This window comes from Callospermophilus lateralis, unplaced genomic scaffold (genome assembly GCF_048772815.1).
Source record: "Callospermophilus lateralis isolate mCalLat2 unplaced genomic scaffold, mCalLat2.hap1 Scaffold_1118, whole genome shotgun sequence".
NCBI lineage: Eukaryota > Metazoa > Chordata > Mammalia > Rodentia > Sciuridae > Callospermophilus > Callospermophilus lateralis.
In genome coordinates this window covers 492433-504542 of record NW_027511439.1, presented here as the reverse complement: position 1 = coordinate 504542, position 12110 = coordinate 492433, and the positions used below count along the sequence as shown (strand labels likewise).

General features: G+C 47.1%; 1 protein-coding gene across 1 annotated transcript; it reads left to right on the top strand.

Moving 5' to 3' along the window:
* Positions 1-1289: 1289 nt before the first annotated feature.
* Positions 1290-2273, top strand: LOC143386283 (olfactory receptor 2T27-like). Its single transcript, XM_076841476.1, has one exon. It carries the CDS (start codon positions 1290-1292, stop codon positions 2271-2273), a length of 984 nt encoding a protein of 327 aa, XP_076697591.1.
* Positions 2274-12110: the final 9837 nt, after the last annotated feature.

Sequence of the window (12110 nt, the reverse complement as noted above, 5' to 3'; positions counted from 1 at the left end):
ATGCGTTATTTTCATTATCTCAAATAAAGGAAACCATAAGAATATGAGATGGGAAGACAGGCCTGGTGGTGCACACCTATAATCCCAGCTATTAGTGAGACTGAGGCAGGAGGATCACAAGTTTAAGGTCAGCCTCAGCAGCTTAGTAAGACCCTGTCTCAAAAGAAAATTAAAAGCCTCAGCATATAATGCAGTGATAGGGACTTAGCCCAGCATGTGTGAGGCCCTAGGATTAATCTCCCATGTTGAAAAAGTGTAAGTCTACAAAGTATATGAGTATATGATAAATAATGAAAGTAAAATTTCTAGTTGCTTGACAAAAGCAAAAGATATTGAACATGAGTCATTAGGGTACACAAAGGAAATCAACTTATGGATTTGGAATTGAATATTTGTCTGTCTGCCACAGCTAAGACCCCTTGCATGCTAATCAAAGACTCCATGTTACATTTTACATGTGATAATCGAGCACCATCTGATATTTGTTGTCAGATGAGGGTATAAGTCTTCATTTGTCCTAAGGGGAAAGAGTAAGGTGTTATCTACTGGCCTTTAGACAGTACCCTTGCAAACATGGGATCTTAAAAATTATTTATGGGACTTTATATGACACCTTAAAATATTTTAAGAAATTTTGTGTTACTCTGTGGCCAATGAACAGTAATTGAAGAACTACAGACCCAGCAATAAAAGACCACTTGCTTAAATAGGAGATTACTTTATTTAATACAAAGATAAAGTTTAAAATTATTCTTACTTAGAATAAAATGGAAAAACCTGAATGTAATACAAATTATGGATCATCACAAGTAAAGCAGAATAAACAGCCCTAGTTCATTTGGTTGACAACTGAAATTTTTGAGTATAGCTGTGTAATAAAGGGCCACAGGGAAGGCCTCTGGGTCGAAGTGGGTACACAGGACGCTCAGAAACAGAACCCCCACCAGGAGAGAATGCCAAGAGCCCAAAAGACATTGAGACTTCAAAATACATGGAAGAATGATGGGCTGGGAGATTGTTATCGGTCAAAGGGACTAACGTCCTCATATATCCAAGTCAGAGTAACTACAGGACATGACTTTGCTAATTTCCAGGTAATGGCGTTGTTTGATGGAATTATTTAAATGTCTCTTTATTGGAATGCAGAGTTTTAAAGTCCTGGTGAGCAGCAAATGAAGAAGAGGTGCTGACCAAGAGACAACGATTATGTCAACAAAACACCACAAGCCCTGTGGTATTATTTTGCCCCTGTAGATTTTCAATCCAAACTTGAACACTTGAATGAAAACATGGAGGAGAATGAAACCTCTACGGATTTCGTGCTGCTTGGGCTCTTCCCCAGGTTCGGGCATCCCAGCCTCCTGGTCCTCATCATTCTCCTCTTATACACTACGGCCTTTGCTGGAAACTCCACCCTGCTCCTCCTCATCTGGCTGGACTCCCGGCTGCACGCCCCCATGTACTTCCTGCTCAGCCAGCTGTCTGTCATTGACCTGGCTTACATCTCCAGCACGGTGCCCAAGATGCTAGCCAACCATTTCTCGGGGAAGAGGAACATTTCCTTCCTGGCCTGTGCTGCCCAGATGTTTGCCTTCCTCACCCTGGGCCTTGCTGAGTGCATCCTGCTGACCCTCATGGCCTATGACCACTATGTGGCTGTCTGTAACCCCCTGAGGTACACAGTCCTCATGAGCCCCAAGGTCTGTTTGCAGATGGCTGTCTCAGCCTGGGGTGGAGGAGCTCTTGCAGCACTTGTGCACACCATCTACCCCATGCACTTCCCCATCTGTGGCTCCAGGGAGATCGACCATTACTTCTGTGAGATGCCCGCCATTCTGAGGATGTCTTGTGTGGACACGTCCGTCTATGAGATGGTAAAATTTGTCTCAACCATTGTGTTTCTGCTGGTCCCATTTCTTCTCATCCTGGCCTCCTACACTGTCATCTTCCTCACCGTCCTCAGGATGAACTCTCGGAAGGGCAGGAACAAAACCCTGGCCACCTGCTCCTCCCATCTGACAGTGGTGAGTCTCTACTTTGGCCAGGCCATCTTCATCTACATGACATCCAGCTCTGCCCACACGCCGGAGCAAGACCAGATAGGAGCTGTGCTGGGCACCATAGTGACCCCCACGCTCAACCCCCTCATCTACAGCCTGAGGAACAAGGAGGTGGTGGGTGCCCTGAGGAAGTGCCTGGGGAGGGGCTGCAGCTGCTCTCAGGAGTGTTCTAGCCTCAACTTTCAGAGGAGCCACCATCACCTCACGTCCTGAGGAAATGACTTGGTGACAGGGAGGGAGGGAGGGAGGGCGCCAGGATTCCTGAGGAATCTATTCCTGGGGGTGGGGCTGCTCTCAGTCCCACAGTGGTGGCTTCAGCAGAACACAGCCTCCCTGACCACTACTGACCAGCTGGGGAGAAACTTCCTGGATTCTGCCGGTGACGGCCCAGAGACAAGTAAGTGCTCTGGCTCTTTTTTTTAACTTTAATGCACTGGGTCACAAAGGAAGTACTGGTGTATCTAATGTAAACTGTCCCCTCTGCGTCCACTCCTTGTCACCAGTCACTCCCCAAGCTCCTCTTCAACCTCCCCTGCCTAAAACCTGAAGGCCTCTTGTTCCATGACACTTCCACAGAGAATCCCCCCTTTCCCCAGCTCTTGTGTGTCCACTTACATTATTGTTGTTACAAATTATTTATGCACTTATATTCCTTTTCCTTCTGATATAGCCATATGTAAATAGAAATCTGAGTGAATTCAGAAAATTCTTTAATAGAACTTAGTCTTTTTTCTTCTTGTCTACCAGATTTTACCATTTTTCATTTCCATTGTTTTATTAATATTTATATTTATCTATATAATTAGAGGCCTTAACTTTAGGATTTTGTAATCATCTTCAGTGAGAATTCTGAGGCTCATGGTAAACTTTGATATAATGATATGGTCTCTAAACAAAATTAGCAATAATAAAATCTGAAGTTCTAAAATCACAACTGGTCTTGGAAGATGCCTTTCAACTTATTATTGTTGACATCATCATATGATCGTCACAGTCATAGTGTTCTAAAAAGAGTTTTATTTTAACAATTTTAAAATGACATGGTGTTTTGCTCTTAAATGTAAAAGTAGTCCAATTCAACTTAACAAACCCTCACCCCTGGTTTGGTCAGACAGGTGGCCTTTCTTCTGAAACACTGGAAATTCTTTTCCCCTTCACCATGAAATGCATTGACGATCCCCCGCCCTGCCCCGCACAGCCTCACGCCACATCAATCCTTCCCAGACAGTGGAAAACAGCAGGCTTCAGCCACCTCCAAGGTGCTATGACCCTAAATCTGGGAGCAGTTCAGCTGGGCAGCTCTGGTGAGGGACTGAAGTCCAGCTGCCATAGCAACTGCTCTCCTGTCAAGCCTGGGAGGACCCTCCAGGCACTCACACCTTGCCCCACAGTGCTGCCCTGGCCTGCAGTGACTCCCACAGTGAGTCCACAGGTGCCCACACAGAGACAGACTTTGATGTCCCACAGCCTTTCAATCACTGTTCTCAGAAGACTTCAGGAAAGATGGTCACACACCATCACCTGGAGAGTGGGGACCCTCAGAAGCCATCGTGGGAACTGTCACAGGTGACAACACGTGCCACCTTCCTTATCTACCATCCACATCACCCTAGGACTTAGGCTCAATTGAAATCCCATCTGGTCTGCATACCCTCACATACTTCTGTTGAAAATTGTGATGCATAGAAGACTTTATCCCTGACAACGTGTTGCCTTGAAAGAACGACAACTTGACCTGGAGAAGTAGCTCAGTGATAAAGTGCATTCTTAGCCTGTGCTGTGCGAGGTCTGGGGTGGACCCCAGCACTGGGTGGACCCCAGAAAACAGAACTAAATTAACCCTACATCTTGAGTAGCTAAGATAACCCCGCTTTTTTTTTCACGTGTTTTAATTTTATTTTTATAAGATGAACACTTTAAAAACATAAAATATGTTTTCGCAAACTTAAAAATAATGGAGGTTCTTTTCAAATCACGGTAGACGATGTAGAAATACACTGAAAAAGAACACCTGGAATCTTGTCACCCAGCCACAGTTCCAGGATAACACACCCAACATTCTTTCATGCATTTTATTCATGCACACACACACACTTTACACAACAGGTGGGACAACACATGCCCTAATAGTTTTGCAATCATGGACATGCTTTCTTTCCCTCTTGCTTCTCTTCCCTAGATAAGGCTTCAAATTCCCAACAGACTATGGAAGCAACCTGGTGACCTTCCATAATCAAATCTTCAGCAGTTGTATATTCACATACAAACACATAAATATACAATAGATATTGTGTCCCTGTTTTTTTAATGGGCTTTTATTGCTACATTTCCACTGAATTTTATTTTCTTGCTCACTCTTTGTGAGCTCAGAGATCCTTCTGAGTATCTGGTATAGTTAGCTTTAATTCTTTATAATGACTCTACAATATCCCATGACATCATTTGGATATACCACACTGTATCTGTTATTACCCCAGTTACTGCTACTCTTTGAATAAATGATTTTAAAAATACCCATGTATATATATACCCTTGTGCACTGGCATTTTTATTTCTATGGGAATGTTCTCAGAAGTAGAATTCCTGAGAGGGCAGACAGTTTTAATTTTAATAGATGTCATTCCAAAGAAGTCACAACACTGCACATTTCTACCAGTCAGGCACAAGAGTGCTGTTTTGTAAACTTCCTGTGCACCAAAAGAGGTTCAAGTGCTTTTTAGTCTTTGATGGCCTGATGGGTGTTTTACACAAACTGAATGCCCGTTCACCTTTTCTGTGGGCACAATTGCTTATTGTCAACAAAAGTGTGATATGTTAGTTGTAAAAGTTTTATAGTGATTGGTGTGAACTAACACCTCTCAACCATGGCTTTTATCAAAGAAAATATTTTTTCCAATCAGAGAATCTTGATTAGGGACCTAATGTTGGAACTCACAACTCCAACAAGATTCATGCCACCAAGTCAGGGCAGCAAGCTGGCCTGGTTGCACCACACAGGCCTGGCTCTTGGAAGTGGAGGCCTGGGTTCTATGCTTTGGGCAGTGGAGGACCCCTCCTGGCTGGTCTTAGGAGGAGATCTGAGTCTGCACACGCAGTTGTGGGTCTCCTCCTGAGAGCCCCAGTAAACCCCCCTCTGACGCTCAAATGCCAACTGTGAGATTCACTCATCCGAGTCAACCTCCTAAGGGCCTCCATTTTTCTCCAAACTGCTTCCTTCTGTGTTGAGACTTATGCTTGCTTTACCTTGACTGACAACCAGGACACCAGTCTCTTCTGCCTCTGCCTCCATGAGGACCTCAAGAGTCTTAAGTATCCCATGAGAGGACTTAGCTCTCAGTAAGCAGTGGCCCCAGAGGCTGTAAAATAGTTGCTATGGCCAGAGGGACACTCCTCTAGACAGGCAGCAAGCCTTTCCAGCCCCACTCTCCCGCTCTCAGCCTTCAGTTCCACTTGCACTTGCTGCAGGAGGAGGAAGCTAGAGCCAAGAGGATGGAGAATCCAGAGATAAGCCAGTGCACCTGCCAACTCACATCAGATTGCTGTCACTGGAGACTGGGCATGCCGGTCAGAGTCCTCCTGCCCCACACAGGAGCTGCTGCCAGAATTACTAGAAAGTTTCCACCCAAGGAGGAAGGGAGAATAGAGCCAGCTACTGGGACAGCCAGAGCAATCAAGAGGGAAAATATATTGTATCATCATTGCCCCTCACAGGACAAGACACACTGTCTTCCCCAGGAGGCTGGATTTCCAACAGTGACTATTAGCATACCTGAGCCACTAATAATTCAGGACAGAAGTGGGCCTCAAAGGAACTAAGAAGTGTCTGAAGCAGGTATGAAGACAGAAGATGGGAACTTCGTCTATATTTATCAGCTGGTTTAAAAGAGAACCTCAGGGGCTGGGGCTGGGGCTCAGAGGTAAAGCACCACCCCCAGCATGCAAGAGGCACTGGGTTCAATCCTCAGCACCACATGAAAATAAAATAAAGATATTATGTACACCTATAACTAAATAAATATTTTAAAAAGAGAGAGAGAAACTCAGTGTTGTAGAGATGCATTCAATTTGTTGAAACTTATGAAGCTGTTTCTATAATATATGATACTGGATTGTTGGGTCCTTCTTATGTTTCCAGCTCTTTCCATAATGATTTTCTTCTTTCTATTGCTGTCAGATGTAATGTCTTCCAAGCCTGTTGGATGGGATGTGAATAAGTAAGGGTACGTCAATGACTGACATCACTGTTCACCTGGGCTTGAGTTGCCTGCATCCGTTTTGTCTGTGGGGCCTCTTATTCTTCCTTTGCTGCTGTTCAAATAGACAAGATTACTGAGACTTTGGTTCATTCTAGACATTATATAATAAAATACTGTGAATTCTTGTGTTAAAAGGGATTGTTTGGCTTAATTTTCAGAAGTTCAGATACTTTTCCAATAGTTTTTTAGTGACTTTTGTAATTGAATAGCATTTAAAAGTAGATTTCTCTCTGCTTTTCTAGGGGGAAAAAAAAGAGAGGGAACCTCAGTTATTTAGTCAGCTTGAAACAATCTCAAATTAATTACTAAAAAATGCCTAAACTTCTTGATGAATAATATTGAAAATTAAACAGGCTTTGAATGCTTTTTCTATGCAGATGTGATATGCAGATGCTAGTTCACGATAAGCGGGGGGGTTGGCTAGGGAAGAATAAAGGTAAATTTGGATTAGACAGAGGGAAGTACAGGAAGAGGAAGGGTGGAGGATAGGAAAGACAGTAGAATGAATCGGTCATTATTACCCTGTGTGCTTGTAGGATTACATGACCAGTGTAATCCTATACATTTATGTAGTAGTGTAATAGAAATGCATTCTATTTTCATGTATAACTAATTAAAACAAATAAAAAATAAAAATAAATTGAACCTAGGCTTTTTCCCCAAGAATGGAGCAAAGTCCTTGTCTGTGCTGGGAAATGAGGAGTGCATGCTCCCGGGGTCTGCTGTTGGCCTTCCACACAGCTGTTTTTCACATGGACGTCTTTGTGGTTATTTTAGAGACTCGATGTTCACCCAGAACTTTCACAGGTCTCTTACCACATCCTTGCTTCCCAGGCTGCAGATGGAGGCAGCAGGTTTGCTTGGATGAGGACACACAGAAAAACACTGAGGGGCACAAGAGGAAGCAGCTGTCACCCACTGGTTAACCCAGTCATAGGGGAGATGGAAGGAGCAGGCAGCCAAGGTTCCTGGTTGGAAGGTTTTCACATGAAGAGCAGTGAGGAAGGAGAGGGCGTAAAAGGCCATGACAAGTCCAAAGGGGACTATCTACCTCGAGCACCCATCCCAGCATGGTGGAGCTGTCCACCTGCCTGCTCCGCTCTCAGGTGGAAGAGGCTGTACACAGGATAGCCAGTATCCCCAGCACCTCCCAATATAGATGGTAGATTTTTCTGGCTCCACAGATCAGCAGACCATGGCCTAGGACACATGAGCCGTGGAAGGACGGATAATCTCCCACAGTAATTACTTCAAACTTCAACAGAATCTATGAAGTTCAGCAGGAAAGCAAGTTCCAGTGCTCCTCAGCACCATGGGCAACTGTACTCCACAACACCCTGTTCTATTTCTTAGAAAGAGCTGGAAGAAAGGCACACAAAGGCCACAAACGTAATGAAATGACAAAGAGATGGAAATGCCATCATCACAGTGTCCCATAAGCATGTTCAGATACTTCATGTTAATTTAAAACAAAACACTTTAAATGTCAGATATATTAAATACATGAATTGAATTAGGAGGAAGACGCCGAGTGGATCCTCTGCTGGCAGAAGCTTCAGTGAGAGGCCAAGGGCTGCTGAGCTGACACAGCACCAGCACCAGTGACGTGCAGCCTCTGCCACCCAACTGCTCCCCGGGCCTTTAACTCTTCACTTTCCTTAACACTTAATACTCCTGGATCTAAGAAAATATGTGAGTCTGAAACCCAGGAGCTACTGTATATCCACAGTCCAGATGAATAAGTAAAAGGTGTAGTTGAGCAATCTGGGTGACACTGGCCACCCAGATCCCCTTCCTGGGCACGCAGAACCATCTAATGAGTGCCGAGTTGGTCACAGTATCTCCCAGCCCTGGTCACAGCTTACGGAGCTCTCCAGGGCTCACCAAATGTCTGAGTTTGAACCTCCTCCCAAACCCAGAACAATGAAATAGGTGGTTCCAGAAGCTGCTCTCTGGTGTCCTTTCTGCTCTGTTCAGTTTCCACAGGACAGATTCTGATGCCACCAGCTATCCTGGGTGTCCTCAGCCCCTGCAGGATGCTCCAGCCTGGCAGAGCTTCACTCCTGCTCTGCTCCCTGGTCTCCAGGACCCCAAGGTGACAGCTCCCTGGGGGATGGAGGAGAGCTCCCTGGGGGAGCAAGGAGGTGACTGCCTCTGGATCACTTGGCTTTCAGAGCTTTCAGAGCACACATGATGCAGCCAGAGGCCTCTGGAAGCCCTGCACATTTGCTAAAAGAGACGTTTGATCTCCTGTGCTGCCTGGTGTCAGATTGACAGTTCTCAAGTGAGTGGCTCAACGTGACTGACCACTGACAGGCTTTCATCCGGGTTCTCCCAGGACCCCGCACCTGCATAAGGGCACCTAGGGCTCTGGCCACTCGTCTGCCCCCCAACCAGCCTGGCAGAAGCCCGAAGGTCTTGCTCTAACACGTAAGCCTTGGGGTCAGGATCAGAAGACTGAAAGGAAAAAGAAAGGAGGCAGAGGCATCGAGGGAGGGATGGCTCAGGACCTTCAGGACCCGCCGCTCCCGGGAACCCCAGGCCACACCCTCAAGCACTCCTCTCTAAGTGCTGCCTGTGCCACTCTGTCTTGTACCTGGGTCTCGTCACCTGTGACAGCCACCTAAGGCACAGTGGTCCTCCACCTCCTCATAGCATCCCGACAGGGTGGCCTCAGAGTCTGAGTGGAGGGGGCCCTGGGCCAGGCCCACACCTGCCAGGGTCTATCTAGACCTCTAAGGCTGGTCTCACTGGACATTCTTGGCTTAGGTTTGCACTGCCTGGTTCTCTTCTTCAACCAGGTGATTCCAGAATTACAGTCTTCTATCAAAATGCAAGTGGGAAAAAATAAATAATTTCTACATTTAAAAAGTATTTCTAGATAGGAACAATGCCCCGCCTACAAGCCAGGTGTTGACACTGAGGCCCCTGCAGTTAACAGGGCTAGAAGATCGCTGTTTGGAGTTTTGTGCACTCACCACCAAGCAACACACTGTGTACTGCTTTACAGATGAGGGACTGGAGTAAAGGGGCCACCTAGCCTGCCCAAGATGCAATGGGTAACCAAGACAGGGCCTGGATCTGAGCCAGGCAGCCTGACTCAGAGTTTCTGTGCCATCTTTTACCTGTGATGTCACAGCTGCCATGCCCCCTCCTCTCCTCAGGCTTCTCTCTTGCCCTGCATGCCTCCCTCCTACCCCATCACACCTGGGCCACTTGTCCCCACACTTCTCCATTTCTCACCCTAACTGTGAGCCACATCAGGGTGATGTTGAGGAGGGAAACTGGAACTAGTGGGAAGGGACTTCCCTTGGGGACATTTGCTCTCTGCCATCCCCAAAGCCTGTCTGATTACTCCTCCTTGACAGAGCTGACCTGGAGTGATCTTCACTCCATTCCAGCCAAGGATCTGGCTTATGCAGCCGCTCCTACCAAGTCAGTGACCACCCTAGAAAAGGGGTCTTCTCTGAGGGCATCAGATCATTCTCTGTGGAAAGTGCACTGAGATGGCCGACTTGAGGTTCACAGAAGGGAGCGGAGCCTCACCAGCACCAGCCACATTGCACTGGGGCTGTGTCCCTGCGGGAAATGGGGACAGACTTGAGAAGGCGCATCAGGAAGGGAGCCGTGTGATGACACCATTGTCTGCTGTTAGGCAACAGCCTCTGGGACCAGCCTCTTGCCCACTGGGATTCTGCCCCCAGACATTAATTAACCTGTGCTCCCACAGCTGCTTGATGGCCCCCCAACTCCACAGCGACTGTCTGAAGAATGGGAGGGGCTTTGGAGAACGTGGCCCAGATCTCTCAGGGCTGCAGCCGAGCAGACAGGGCAGGAATGCCAGGTGTGGGGCTCTGCACCAATAGCTTGTGAGAGCTCCGTTTCCACGGCCCTGAAATCGACCATTAGGGGACGCCCTGCTGTCTGCTCTGAGGAGGGACACTGGCACTACGTGGAGGTAGCCAGAGATGAGCTGGAGTGGGAAATGGACCCCTGACTAGGTGCTCAGACCAGGTGAGAAATGGTGCAGAAGTGTGGGGTGGTGGCCAGGTGTGATGGGGTGGAGCATGGTGTCCATGGCAGAGGGGAAAGCGGTGTGGCAGGGAACAGGGGAGGACACCCACAGGAAGGGATGGCACAGGGACTGCGAGTCAGGCTGCCTGGCTCAGATCCAGGCCTGTCCTGGATTCCCACTTGACCTCTCTGGTACTGTGGAAACCCCTAGCCCAAGGCTGGTGGAAATAATGAATGAAGAACCTAAAGCAGTGAAGGCTGCCTCATTAGCACTTAAGAAACACAAGTATTTCAACTACCATCATTTTCTATATGTTGGCATTTCTGCCTCTCCAGAAATTTATTTTAAACTTCATGATTAATTTTTTTTTCTTTCTTAAGTAATGATTTTTATGTAATTGTTCTTCAAGTTTTGTTGAAAAATGGTGTAATGGTGTCACTGAGTTCAAAACAATAACCAAGCAGAACCATGCATATAGCTTCCAAGTCAAAGACAGGACAACGGGACCTGGACCAGCCCAGGCTTTATGACCAGTCAACCATGAGGCCTGAGGAGACAGAGGGTAGCTCTTCCACAGGTGGCCCTGCACTTTGAACCAGCCACAGGCGGGTCACGCCCCAGGCGCTGCTTCCATAGGTGAGTGCAGTGGGATTTGCAGGACTGGCCCCACGGGCTCCCTCCCCTTCCCTGCCTCTGTCCTTCCTCCTCTTTCCCTCCCCCAGTACTGGGGAGCATGTTGTGCAGTCACTGTGTCAGCACTGAGAGACAGGCACAGAGAGCCAAGCCTCCCCAGCAGAGACAGTGACAGCAACCACTGAGCCTGTTGGGAGCATCCAGGTGAGGCTCCGTGGATGGCATGCCCATGCTTCGGGCAGTCATTTTGAGCTGGTACTTACGAGCCCACTGACCTCCACTCATCAGTCCTTGAGATCAAAGCTAGCTTTTTTTATTATCTTAAAACGCTCCTATGAAGAGTGAAGGCTAGTGTCAACTGTAGCTTGGATGATGGTAATGAGACAGCACAGGTCAACAGTGTTCAGGAAGGCTGCTAATGGGGGGAGGGAGCCATGCATTGGGTCAAGCGGTATGAAAATCCTTGCTCTCAATTTTCCCATGAACTTGAAAATGCTCCAAAATTATAAAGTCCATTAAGAGTCATCTTCTAAAAGGAACTTCTAAACCCCCTTCCCACGTCAATACCCTAATGTGCTTTGAAAATGGAAGGCATCTTTGAGGTAACTGTCTGGCCAGCTCTCTCTCTCCAGAGGGAGAACCGTCTCATTCAGGTCCCAGAGACCAAAGCAGCAGAGGAAGAATGAGACTTTCTTGGGGAGGCACATTGTGCAATGGGCTGGTGGCACTCAGGACAGCCAGCAGCCTCAGGGGATATCCTGTGGGCACTGAATAGAGAGCTCAAAGGACACAAGAGACCAGTCTCTTGAATCACCTATTTCGTAATTTCAAGAAGGACACCAAAAGCTGGGCATTGCAATTCTCTCAGACTAGCTCCATGATTTCAACCAGGATTATAGAGAACATACTCACAGCTGGGTTTGGTGGTGCAGACCTGTAATCCCAGTAGCTTGGGAGGCTGAGGCAAGAGGATTACAAGTTCAAAGCCAGCCTTAGCAAGGCCCTAAGCAACTTAGGGAGACCTTATCTCAAAATAAAAAAAAAGAGCTGGGGATGTGACTCAGGGACAGGGTACCCCTGGGTTCAATCCCTGGTACCAAAAGAAAAAGGAAAGAGGAGGAAGAGGAGGAGAACATTCTTAGAGCT

Coding starts and splice junctions, on each gene's coding strand:
- LOC143386283 (XM_076841476.1), top strand. CDS start 1,290: ATGGAGGAGAATGAAACCTCTACGGATTTCGTGCTGCTTGGGCTCTTC.